General features: G+C 39.4%; 1 protein-coding gene across 1 annotated transcript in view; it reads right to left on the bottom strand.

Moving 5' to 3' along the window:
* LOC113406571 (spermatogenesis-associated protein 6-like) overlaps window positions 1–13,316 on the bottom strand; it is a 61,165-nt gene that overhangs the window by 27,550 nt on the left and 20,299 nt on the right. Inside the window, exons 7-10 of the mRNA XM_026651893.2 lie at window positions 12,605–12,883; window positions 10,644–10,731; window positions 7,537–7,577; window positions 4,059–4,240 (exon numbers count right to left, since the gene is read on the bottom strand). Coding sequence (XP_026507678.1) covers window positions 4,059–4,240; window positions 7,537–7,577; window positions 10,644–10,731; window positions 12,605–12,883 — 590 coding nt within the window. The remainder of the gene's footprint in view (window positions 1–4,058; window positions 4,241–7,536; window positions 7,578–10,643; window positions 10,732–12,604; window positions 12,884–13,316) is intronic.

Below are 13,316 nucleotides of genomic sequence, written 5' to 3'. Positions count from 1 at the left end.
CTTCCAACTGTGTGTGTAAATGTGCGCATGTGGCCTCCATGAAGAATTTATCAACTTCAAAGCAGAAACTTCATGCTGAGAAGAAACTACATAGAAGGACAAACTATCACAGGACAGAAATCAATAAAGTACTGTAGTAGTAGATTCACAATTGGAGAGTTCTATTGCAAGACAGAAAAAGAAAAAAAAAAGAAATAACTCCTTAGATAAATATAATCAGACAAGCAGCTAAAAGAATCTTTGAGAAACAACCCATGTAACATAAGAGATCATCCAGAAAAACCAAATGGATAGAACTTGGATACTTTGTATCTCTGCAGTACTCATGGTAACCAGAAGTAGTAACTTTATTCCCAGTTAAAGGATAGGAAGTGGCTACTTACCAAAAACAACCTGTTCTCGGCATATATTGCCAACACAGAGAGATGCTGTAAGGATTGGTCTTACTGGCATAATTATGTCAGGAAGAGGTGTGATTTTTTTTGCTGACCTGATTATGGCAGTAAAAGCCCGCCTGTAGATATAGCTATACCAGTAAAAGCTATATGGTTTATAGTATATAGCTTATTTCAGTTTCCAAATCACAAGAAACTATACTGGTATAAGCACCTTTATACTGATATCGCTGCTCCCAGACTATGTCGCTTTTGCTGCTTTAAGTGTGAAGGAGTAGCTACAACAACCAAATTTTTTTAAAGTGTAGACAAGTACTAGGAGTCATACTATGGCAGTACATAATTGTTTTGAGCAGTAGCTGGTGGGTGCACTCAATTCCTCTTGAGTGCTAAATTCTGTAGACAGGGAATGCATCATCCCTTCTAATGGTCCCTCAGTTCCTTTAAACCCCCAGAGGCCCTGTGTAGAGCTGGGCTCTGAAGCAGAAAAGAGGTAGCTCTATGGAGGCACACAGAGAACAAGAGCTCTTGCTGATAAATTTGTTAGTCTCTAAGGTGCCACAAGTACTCCTGTTCTTTTTGCGGATACAGACTAACACGGCTGCTACTCTGAAACTTGCTGATAAGTAAACTCGTTTAATTTAAAGCATGAAGGCTAGCCAATCACCTTCTAAGGAGGTGGGTCTTAAATAATGTCCTTTAATACTACCATTTGCTCTGGATGTGGTGTCAAGAAAATAGTGATTCGTAGGTGTGAACTGACCTCTAGGTAGCAGCCCTACAAATTTCACATAAGGGTACATTGCATGTATACACTATCAACTTTGCAATGCCCTTGTTGATCGAACCCTTAAGCATTCAGGCACACCTGGTATATATCAAAACTGGATGCATTTTCTTATCCATTGTGACAGTCTTTGAGCTCAGATGGTTGATCCTCAAATTCTTCTCCAGAGACCATAAATTGTCTGACTTCTGAAATGGCTTAGTCCTGTTTAAGTAGAAGCCAGTGCTCTTGACATCCATGGTGTTCAACTTCACCTCCTCAGCATAATTATGGGGCATTGTGAAAGAGACAGGCAGAGATATCAGTGATTGAGATGAAAAGTCAGATATAAATTGGTCTAGATTGGGGTAAAGTAGCCACTGGTCTTTGTGGAATACGGTATAAGGTGACAGATCATCAAGGCCTGTAACTCAAACCCTCCTGGCCAAGTTAACTGTGACAAAATAGGAGATCTTCACTGAAAAGCAATGAAGAAAGCAAGACCCTAAAAGCTCAAACACCCTCCCATGAGTTTATTTAATACCAAGTTCAAGTCCCAAAGTTGAGTAGGTTCCTGAACAGGAGTGTACAAGTTTGTATGACCTTTAAAGACGTGTTTCTCTGGGGAACAGACAAAGCCAGAGCACCTTTTCAACGGGCCAGGTTCAGGGCCAGCATAAGCAGTAATAGCAGATGGAAACTGCAGATGCTTACCTAAGAACAGCTTTGATAACAGAGACAGAAGAAAGTCTAAATCAATTGGAACTGGACAGGAAACCGGGTCACAGCCTCTACGGTGAGCAAACTTTTAAAAACAGTTATATTTACCAGCATTCTGCTTTCTAGTGGAGGTGGCTTTCTGGACTCCATTTTAAGACATCTCTATAACATGAGATGAAGGACCTTGAAGTCTGGATGCATTACCCTGCTGGGACAGGGGATCTTGACTCAGGGAGAGAGTGAATAAACAACCTTGGGACAAAACTAGAAGCCAAGAAACTGGGATGAAATCATGACTCCATTGAAGTCAAAGGCAAAACTTCCATAGACTTCAATGGAGCCAGGACACACATGATCAACTGGACCCATATTGGATTAACTAAGATCATCCAACTCTATGCTGCCAAAACTTTCCCAGTACTCTGGGAATGAGAGAAAACAGAAGAAAGGAGTAAAAGGAGACTCTCTTGGCAATGCAAAAGAAAGGAGTCCTACACATAGATCTTTGACTGTTCTCAAGCAAACCTGATTGTGGTTTGTTGTTCTGACTTGGAGCAGATGAATCCATGTTACAGCGATCCCACCTGGCAGGAATCACACAAGCACCAGAGGGCAGGAGTGACCACTCATGATGCTCCATACCTTTCAGACTGAAATCAGCAGTTAGGAAGTTTTTACACGTGCCAGTTGCAGAATGGAAAGGATTACTTCAAACTGGATGCATGATTCTCAAAGCCTGATTTGTCTCTCAGCAAACTAGAAATGACCAAGTATCATGACTGTGCATTCTCTTCTCAGCTCCAACCAAAGAACTTCGATCTTGAGCTGGTGGAACCCATTTCAATGCTTGTAAAGGAATCCCAAACAAGGGGATGATTTCAGCTTGAGATTTTGCATCAGGCTTTATCATCTTGCAAGGCTTAGCTGCCAAATTACTTGTGCTTGAGGAGATGGGGGGGTACTTTCATAGGAGAAAACCACCTGTACGTATGCGCTATTGGAGCCTCTTCCAAAAGCAAGTTATGGACCAGTCTTACAATGCTTTTGGGCCCTTTTTGAGAGTCACGGCCTTTAGCGGAGGGGTAGTCAATAGGCAGACTGCAGGCCAAATCCGGACTGCCAGGTGCTTTTGAATGGACCCCAAAAATCTGTTAGTTTACTTATTATTGTTATTTTTTTATTATTTTCTCTGGAGTCTGGACCTTGACTATACCTTGACACAATTCTGAATCTCTGCTGGGGAGAGACCTGTGAAGTGAAACAGCAAGAATGTTGACCTGATTTTGAGCTGGACTGGCAAAGATGAGTATCATGCAAAAAAAAGCTAAAGGTTGTTTTCAAAGTGTTGTTCTCTCCTGTCTACTGCCTGTGAAAGACCCACACAAAAGAAAAAGGGGGTAAAATCGACTAGGGTGGCATAGTGACCTTAATTACACACACAGAGTTATCAAATACACAAACAAGGAGAAAAAAAGAGAAACATTAACACACAATACACACCAACCTCTCAGTTATAGTCAGTCAGAACGCTGTAAAAGTGTCAGGCAGAGGGCGATGGTAAGGGGACACCAACTTAAACTCTAACGAGGTTTTAAAATCCAGCCCACATATGCCCCACTAAAACTATATTTCTACATATTTTTAAAGAAAACCCTAAAGTAACGTTTCTATTTATAAAAAGAAGCGGTCATTGTATTAGATATAAATACAAACAAATATTGGGGTTGAAAAACAATCAGAAGTAAAAAGTTGAAAACACCTTCAGAATATTTTACCAATACAATCACCACAGTTAAGTTCCTGATGTTTAAGTCAGTCTTTGGAATATTAGCATTTTGCTTGAGATATATAATAGACATTCAGAGCCAAAACTTGGACTGAGTTATACCAAATATTAGAAACATGCAATTGGAGAAGAGATTTTTATTGCCATGATATTGGGACCCATGTCAGTTGGGCTGTACTGATGCAGTTGAGAGAAGATTGACACCCTAAGTTTTGTACGTGTGATCCTTTGATGACAGCTCAAATGACTACATAAAGTAGCAGGAAATCCACAGTCATTTTAGCCTGTATAACCCCAAACAGTCAACCTACAGTTATGCAAACATAACTGTTATTCACTATTGCCAATTCTTCCAAAATTTCACAGACAACAAATGAAAACAAGCCTTTACCTTTCTCTAAGAGAAGAACGGTTTAATACAGGACTTGAGGAATGTTTCTGCAATGAGGAGGGTGCTGAACGTATTAATGAACTAGTAGAACGAAATTGCCTACTAGCAGTACCCGACATCGGGTGCTCATCACAGCTGTCAGAAGAGCCATCTAAGTCTTTCCCATGATGAGACCTGATAATCTGTCAGAGAAAAAACAGTAGCAGAACTTCAAACAATATATAATAAGTGCCTAGGCTATGCCTGTGCATAAGCTAACAGGGAGCAGAGATGTACACTTTCCACTTTTTCTGTATGTAAAACAAAGTTTAAAAATTAGACTTGTCTGTATTAAGAAATACACATAAGACAATTATTTACAGAGATTTGCATATAACATAGGAGTGGGAACGGCAGCACCCCCCATAATTAAGATTGCATTCCAGGCTAACCCCCTGTTTTCAGTCACTGATATCTTTTTGAAGTTTTCACCTTTCTGGCTGAAATTTTCCAGGATTGGTTCTGAACAGGGACTTTTTAGTCTCAGCAAAAGCTCTTCAGCCATATTGGATTATCAAACAAGATGGTGGTGGGGAGGGAGACAACATTTTCCCCATAATAAAAGAAATTTTTGCAATTTTTTTGGACCAGCTACAGAGCTGAAAAAAATTAGAAGCAAAAATCTGAAACAGCCCTCACTGAAGAAAGTGCCTTGCAGGTTTCTAGTGAAAAGAGACTTTGGAGATTTCCACTGGAAGTGTTCTCTATTTGCCCAAGTTATGACCCTTTAAAAAACTGACTACTACACACTGACTACTACAAAATGCATTTTGCATGGGTTTTCTCTCTAAGCTTGTAAAGTGCTAAGGAAAGTTACACCTTGCACGCTTGAGTGATGGGGTTTGCTGCTAATGAAAAATGTGCAAGCAGTGCAAAGGGCTTAGAAAGGTTGCTATATTCCTTAAGTTTCACAGAAAGGTGTCCCACTGTAATGAACCGTTTTAGTATTCCACCATCTTGATCCAGCATCTCACTCCCTGCTGGTCCCATCAACTAGGGCCAAATTCTTGATCTCTAGATACTGCTTCAGCCCCATAAGGGAGATCTTTGGACACTGTAGAGATGCCAGAAAAGACTCCATGACAAAGATGTGGGGCAGGATAAGGATGCACGTTTTCCAGCTTAGGGGAACAGGCCACGTCTCATCTTGTTTGCCATGCCCACTTATGCAGAAATAGCATTTCTAGATCAAGATTCAATCTGTTCCCATATATTCCTACAAAGAGAGTCATCATAGCCTTATTCACATGTAACCTTGACTAAAGCTTTACACCATTGGCCCTTTAAAGCTTCCTGTACCCTGTGGGAGAAAGGAATTTGATGTGTTATTTTATACCACGCATGTACAGGAATCACAGCATTTGTAGGATTGGAAGGGACCTCAAGAGGTCATCTAGTCCAGTCCCCTGCACTCATGGCAGGACTAAGTATTATCTAGACCATCCCTGACAGGTGTTTGTCTAACCTGCTCTTAAAAATCTCCAATGATAGAGATTCCACAACCTCCCTAGGCAATTTATTCTAGTGCTTAACCACCCTGACAGTTAAGAGGTTTTTCCTAAACCTAAACCTAAACCTCCCTTGCTGAAATTTAAGCCCATTGCTTCTTGTCCTATCCTCCTCAGCGATTAAGAACAATTTCTCTCCCTCCTCCTCCTTATGTACTTGAAAACGGTTATGTCCCCTCTCAGCCTTGTCTTCTCCAGACTAAACAAACCCAATTTTTTCTGTCTTCCCTTATGGGTCATGTTGTCTAGCCCTTACTCATTTTTGTTGCTCTTCTCTGGACTTTCTCCAATTTGTCCACATCTTCCCTGAAACGTGGCGCCCAGAACTGGGCCCAATACTCCAGTTGAGGCCATATCAGTGCAGAGTAGAGCAGAAGAATTACTTCTTGGGAACTCAATAATATTCCATGGAATCGTCCATGCTAGCCAGGAAACCCTCTGAAAGGCAGGACTGTATCTCACCCCATTGTATAAGACAGTATTTTTAGGTGAACTTTAACCAAAGTTTAATGCCCCAGTCACACCACACAGAAGACCTAAATTAACAAATAAAAGCCAGGAGAGTCCTAACATTTTGGCCCCATGAGCTAATTCACCTAACAATTTTAAAAGAGGCAGCCAATGTTTGTTACAAAATTAGAATCCCATTCAAATGTAATCTTCAGATTAAACACACACACACACAGACAAACAGAATGCCCAAATATCATCTGCTTTATTAAATTTAACACTGATTTCCCCTTAAGAGCTACATTACACCCATAGTAATTCTCAGGTCCTCTTACTCTACACAATATTAACAACATCTAGTTCCGAGCTATACAATTATTTTTGGCAACATAAAAGGTATATTCCCTTTTGCCTGTATTTTTTTTGTTGGAACCAGGAATGCTTAAGGGCATCAGGAGAGTGATGAATTTAATCTGTATCTGTGATATCTATGTGCTCCAAACAATGAGTGCCGCTAATATCTTCTTCCCCATTTGAGAAAAATGGATTTGAATGAAAACATCCATCATAAAAGCATATTTAGAAGTTCTCTGTACAGTTTATCACTTATCACTATGGAATAATCCAGAAGCCGCACAATATGTTAGACTTACATGCCACATAAAACTGCAGTCCTACATAGTGAAAGTTGAGAAGCTGACAAGAATGTTTGGCCTGAACCCAAGTTTTATCCTTTTAATTCACTTTCCTTCTCCCTCCCTGCATCACCTCTCTTGCCAGCCATTAGGAAATCTAATAGGGCACACACACAATAATTAACGGTCTACAGTCTGCTAATAAAATTTCCGGGGTATTTCAGGAAAAACAAAAATTAGGAAAAAAAGGATAAACAAGTTACATCTCATTTCACACGTCTATCAGGTGGGTGAGATAAACAAGCCCCTCCATCCCACCCAAGAACATGTGAAAAGCAGCTAGCTGAGAAAGGAAAGACAAAACTTGAGAATAAGCACAAGAGCCAAACATTTGAAGTAATGAGCAGCAATTTAAAAATAAAAAATGTGGGCCCTGCTCTCATTTACACCAATGCTCTGGTGATCCAAGAGATCCTCTCGAAGTGAACGTAAATGTAATTTCACACCCACTTGAAAGTGCCTTGACTCACCCCGGCATCATAAAGTGAAAGTGACTTTACTGTAAATAAAAATTGGGTTGTATAACTGCAGAACATGATTAACTATGAATTTATGTCCATAGTGTTAACAGTTTGTTTGTGCAGAATGTTTTGAGAACGTTTTATAGTACAATGAAACAATATCTATATTTAATAATGGTCCAATATACAGCATCAAACAACAAGATGAAGAAGTTGTATACTTGATTTCACTCAGGCACCTTCAACAGAAATCCCACACACTTTTCTATTCCACACACTCCAAAACAGAGACAAATTTACATGCAATTTTATTTGCATTACTTACTTTAGTATGCTTGGGTCTATAGCTGCCAAGAAGAGAAGGATCTGGAAAAAAGTGCACCCCAGCAGAATTTTTAAACAAGTTTTGAGTCTATAGGTCTAGAAGCTACATGCAGTTTAGGGGAAAAAAATTAAAAGTCTTTCCCAAAAATCACTTATAACTCACCCTTCAAACAGTAGCCAAAGCAATTTACTGTTGTTATATATTTACATGCATTTACATTCTTCAGATGTAATTTACATGCATCTGAAGAAGTGGTTTTTTTACCCACGAAAGCTTATGCCCAAATAAATATGTTAATCTTTAAGGTGCCACTGGACTCCTCGTTGTTTTCGTGGATACGGACTAACACGGCTACCCCTCTGATACGTGATATTTTGAATTACACAATGTAATGTCACGGCCATTAGTGTTTTAGGGTTTCAATTTCTTCATCTGACAACAATAACTTCAGGTCTGACTGCAGCCTAAGGCTATGTCTACACTAGAGAGCTTACAGTGGCACAGCTGTACCGATGCAGCTGCGCTACTGTAAAATCTCTCACGTATCTGCTCTATGCCAATGGGAGAGAGCTCTCCTGTAGACATAACTAAACCACCCGCAACGAGCGGCGGTAGCTATGTCGGTGGGAGAAGCTCTCCTGCTGACATAGTGCTGTGCACAATACCATTTATGCCGGAGAAACTTATGCTCAGAGGGGTGGTTTTTCCACACCCGAGTGACATAAGTTTTGCAGACATAAGTGGTAGAGTAGACATGGCCTAAGTTAATGGGATCTCATCACAGAGGATGAGTACAGTTTTGTGAGTGGACTGAAGTGACTCATATTGTTATTCATTGCTTAAACCAATGTAAAGTAAAACTATAACCAGAATATGGCCCATATTTTATACTACACTATAGTAAGCCACTTTGAAAAGGATGTCAAATTTCCATCCTAAAAGAGAAGTCCACAGTGTATCCACAGGACTGGAAATGTCCCAATTATTCTCACTCTGTGCTGCTATGCCTCGAATCCATTTGGTGGATAGTACATCTCTACCCCGATATAACACGAATTCGGATATAACGCAGGAAAGCAGCGCTCCGGGGGAGGTGGGGCCGCGTGCTCCGGCGGATCAAAGCAAGTTCGATATAACATGGTTTCACCTATGACGCGGTATGATTTTTTGGCTCCCGAGGACAGCGTTATATCGGGGTAGAGGTGTACCTACAAGGTAAGAGTGAGTTCACCTAATAATATCTAATGCTTAGTTCTTCTGTGCAACTTTAGATATCCAGAGAGCAGGAGAAACAGAAAGGGGCTACCATTCTATCTACAGATACATGCACAGAAATCCCACTGATATCAATGGCTCCCAAGTATTGATACAATGTGCTTATATCTAAAAGAGGCCATATATTTGGGATCCTTCAGGATGAAAGCTTCCCTCTTAAGCACTGGGGCAAACCCTTCTTTAATTAAAAGCGCTATAGTATCTGTAGAGCCAATTTTTCAATAACTGTCTCTGATTCTGCAGGCACAAAATGAATTTAGTATCTAATTTGGGGGTGCAACCAAGTAACCAAATTTCTAAATCCCCTCCTAGAAAGCAGACAAGACCTCCAGTTTTCAGTCTCATCCAAAAGATCAATATATACATGCAGTAAACTGCGTGGACTCAGTTAGCTACCTCCAGAAGGATGAAAGAGGACCGAGCTGTCATTTCTAGGATTAGAACATTTGATTCCAGGAATCTGTATTTTTTAGAAGTCTGATCCTTATAACTGTTACACCCCAGGACATAGGCAGGGGGTTGCTCTCTACCAATGGAATCTTATGACTGTTAGAAGTGACAACTCTTTTCTGAGGTAGATTTCAGTCCCCTAGTGACTGGCCCGAGACCACTAACTCATTTCATATAAGTGTTTGATGCCTCTAAGGTGGTAACGTGGCTTTGATATTATCAAACTGCAACAGATTCAAGTTTATGACCCTGAGGTGAAAGGCTTTGCATCCCAATCTCTACATCTGGAGCCTCCAGTCCTTCCACTATGGGCAAACTGCAAAGTACCTTTAATTCATAGTGAATTGCAATGAAGGTATTACTAGTGAGGAGTCACAATAAAATGTAAATAGAAGTACACATAAATACCGATGAAGTTCACTACAATTCATGCTCTCATACATGAGGAATACTGAACAAATTAAACCATGTTTTAAAGTACCACCTTCCCTAATTTTACTTGAGACAGACAGGGAATCTCCAAGGCTGTGGAAATATACTATATGGAAGGAGGATTCAACATAGCTCTCCACTAAAGGATTCTAACTTTAATCCATGGATTACTGGAAGCAACAAAACAAATAATCCATGTCATGCATATGGGAAATAAGAGATCAGAAGCTAAATAAAATGGCAAAGCATAGCCAACACTGTAAGAAGGCCAGTATTTTTCAGTGCATATGAAGATACGTAATTATTTTCCCTGCCCAGTACACCAACCCTGTAGGCTAACAGTAGCACGCCGGATGTACTGAAATTCATAGGCAAGCATTACAGGGGCTTCAGCAGCTAGGCCTGGTGGGTCCCAATAACCAATCAGACACATGGCTAAGTGAAAGAGTATTTTACTTTGGCTGGCAGGAAAGGGAAAGGTTGCAGATATCCTAGGTACAGAGGCTTAAAAATAGTTACAGTTCAGAGTGAGTATTAGGGATTTTTGTTCGGGTTGTCAGGGCTCCTCAGGCCTAGTGCTTGGAGTGCCCTCTCCAGTGCCATCTTTATTCAAGCAAATAGGCATTTGCAGGTTTCCAAGCCAGGGTCTGTGAGTGTCTCTCCCCGGGTTCTCCGTGCCTTGCTCCTTGCTAGCGTAGGCTGTACTTTACCAAGGCACCAGCCTATGTTGGGGGACACACTGTTTTCAGATGATACAGAACTAAGGACCCAATCATTGGAGTAATTAGATATCCTAAGCCACTTTTTTTATAACAGTAGTTTCATTCATCCCAGCGTCCTGGCTAAATCCTAGGAAGAAAGGACAGTCTTTCCACACTAAGGGGTTAAAAAGCCTAACCTGCTGTATGGAACATGAGTATCTAAGACGAGATACACAAGTCAATACCTACCATAAGATACCCTGGACCAACCTTCTCGTCCACTGTCTCTGGTGGGACGCCAAGTATGAACATCAACAGTGGGGCTCGGATGTTCAATCTGGAGCCAAAACATTGTTAAAACGTTTAGTGTTGGAGATAAACTTTTTATATGACCACATACACACAAATAAATTAAATTATCTTTCCGTCTCCTGTATTTACACCTCTGCTCCTTTCTGGTTCAATTTATAAATTTACGATTTTTGATAATATTTAGGAAGTTATTCTCAGAATTTTGTCTGTGTAAATGTAGTATTATTACATATACACAGACAATACTGTAAGAACATAGTTATGAAAACCCTTAGATGAGAAATTATAAAGCAAACCAGAAAGGAGGTGCGAGGGTGACACGCAGCAGAACAAGACGTAACTTATTGTCTTATATATTGATGCAAATCCACTAGAACCTTCTTACAGTAACTCAAAGTAACTAATAAATACAAGTTCTTGTTTTGAATTTTGCCAAACATGCAGCTTTGTTACAGATAGTCTGCTACAGGCACCAGTTACATAACAGGAGAAAAGGAAAGGCCTTCCTTTTTGCATTCACTACAAATTAGATATCTAATATTTACCAGAAATAGTTCAGATCTTACCAAGATATTTAAAGCGTTGCTCTTCTTCCTAATTAAAGGATAACGTTTTAGCAAGTTCAAATTTTGATCTTAATGTAACACACAGAATTCCCAGTCCAAGAAGACCCCAGCCTTAAAGATACCCGTAAGGAGTGTTATCACATCAGAAAGGTAATGGAAGTCTGGATATGGTACATTAAAAGAATGCAGCAGATACACATTTTCTTTTTGTAGAAGAGGCACAAAAGTAGTCAGTAATCAGAATCAGCAATTGTCATGTAAAGGTGCTGTAATTACACTGTGAACATCACCTATAGATCAGAAACAGAAGAATTGACTAATTTGAGTTAAAAGAAAAAATAATATCCATGGGAGTACGATAAGCGGTAGGATGAAGATTAATGGTTGCTTAAGGCTCATCTGAATTTCTAAAGGGTATCTAGGAGTAAAAGAAAAAACTTGTAAGTGAATTCCAGAGTTTGACAACATATGCTAATGAATTAATTAGTAATAAGCTAAAAAAAAGGAATAATCAGAGAAGTAACTAAGATAATCAGGTAATGTGGCAGATAAGATCGCTGGAATTGCACGCAAGCCCTGATATCATAGCACAGAAACAAAAGAGCCCAATTTCTCTTTCTCTCTGCAATCTTTCAAGGTTGGATTCTTAAGGTAGATGTTTATAGTGATCATGGGAAATATTAAGAAAAAAGAAAATTAACAAAGTACATATCAAACAACATGATCCTTCAAGATGTTAAGCACTCTGGCCCCAATCCTGCAAAATACTTAAGAACATGCTTAGCTTTAAGCAAGTGTAGTCTGTTGACTTCAGCAGGACGACCCACATACTTAAAGTTAAGCATATGCATAAGTGCTTTGCTAGACCAGGGTCAGAATGCTCAGGAACTTGAAGGATTAAGTTTATATTTTAGTAAAGGGACAATTTCAAAGACAAGATGATAACGTAAAGAAAGGTACAAAGGAGGGAGTCTGACTTTTCATAAAGTCACTACACTCTTTTCAAATCCTACTCAGCCACTTTTAATACTAATACCAATTACTTCCAACTTGAATTATGCACCTATTATGCTGTCCAGTGTGCTAGAAGAAAAAGAATGGGCACTCAGAATTTAAACATGGTATTCATGAAAGAGTTTGATCCTTGTCAGTTACCAACGCTGACAAAAGGACTTTTATTCTAGTTAATTTTACATTTAAATCACTATGTAGCAGGCTGTTTAGGAGAAAAAAAGATTTTTCATATAAACTAGGATTTGGGGAGTAATATTTAGCAAAAGAATAATGTTTGATCTGAGCTTAAATGGGAAACACTTTGCAGAGAATACATACATGTCTAACTACAAATGGAGGTTTATCGGTTTCTCTTCTGAATTCAAAAGGCCCCAGATTTAAATGGGCCAGTCGTTGTCTGGCTTCTTCTGATAGCTCACACATTCGTCTTTTTGTGTATGGAGATGGAGATCGTGATTTAGAAGCTATTGTGGGCTGCTCATAGTTCTTTGTTGCTAAGCAGTGCCTGTTTTTCTCAGGTGAAGGGGTGTTTTTCTTTGGTGACCTTGTTTGTAATCTTCCATTTGGTGTTGAATGATGCACCCGATCCAAATTATCCTAAAGTGAAAAGAGAAATTATGTGGCTTGACAGCATGCCGAGCAAAGATTGCTACTGATAATACAGCAAACAAACATCTGCAAAGCGGGAACCAACATCTCCGACAGAAATAGACGTATGTCAGTTCAAGTTACCCTAACAAAACTATAATCACACAGCAATTTAGAAAAAAAGCAGAGATGGTCCTTTTAAAATAATGTGCTTAAAACCAGGAGAAGGATAAAATGCACATTGTTAAATGTCAGACTTTAAGGTTAAGTGCCTGATATTTATCCAATTAGCTTGCTCACACAGTTGGTGCTAAAGACACTATATAAAATTAAGTTGAATTATGTTACTTTAGTTCATTTAATGACAACTCTGCCTAGCATATATGATTAAAAGTTTACAGATTCGAAAATATTTGCTCAACTTGCTACCATCTTTTTTTGT

Source organism: Terrapene carolina, unplaced genomic scaffold (genome assembly GCF_002925995.2).
Source record: "Terrapene carolina triunguis isolate 2854851 unplaced genomic scaffold, T_m_triunguis-2.0 Scaffold105, whole genome shotgun sequence".
Taxonomy (NCBI): Eukaryota; Metazoa; Chordata; order Testudines; family Emydidae; genus Terrapene; species Terrapene triunguis.
The sequence above is the reverse complement of the archived record's forward strand: the minus strand, read 5'-3'. Positions and strand labels throughout refer to the sequence as shown.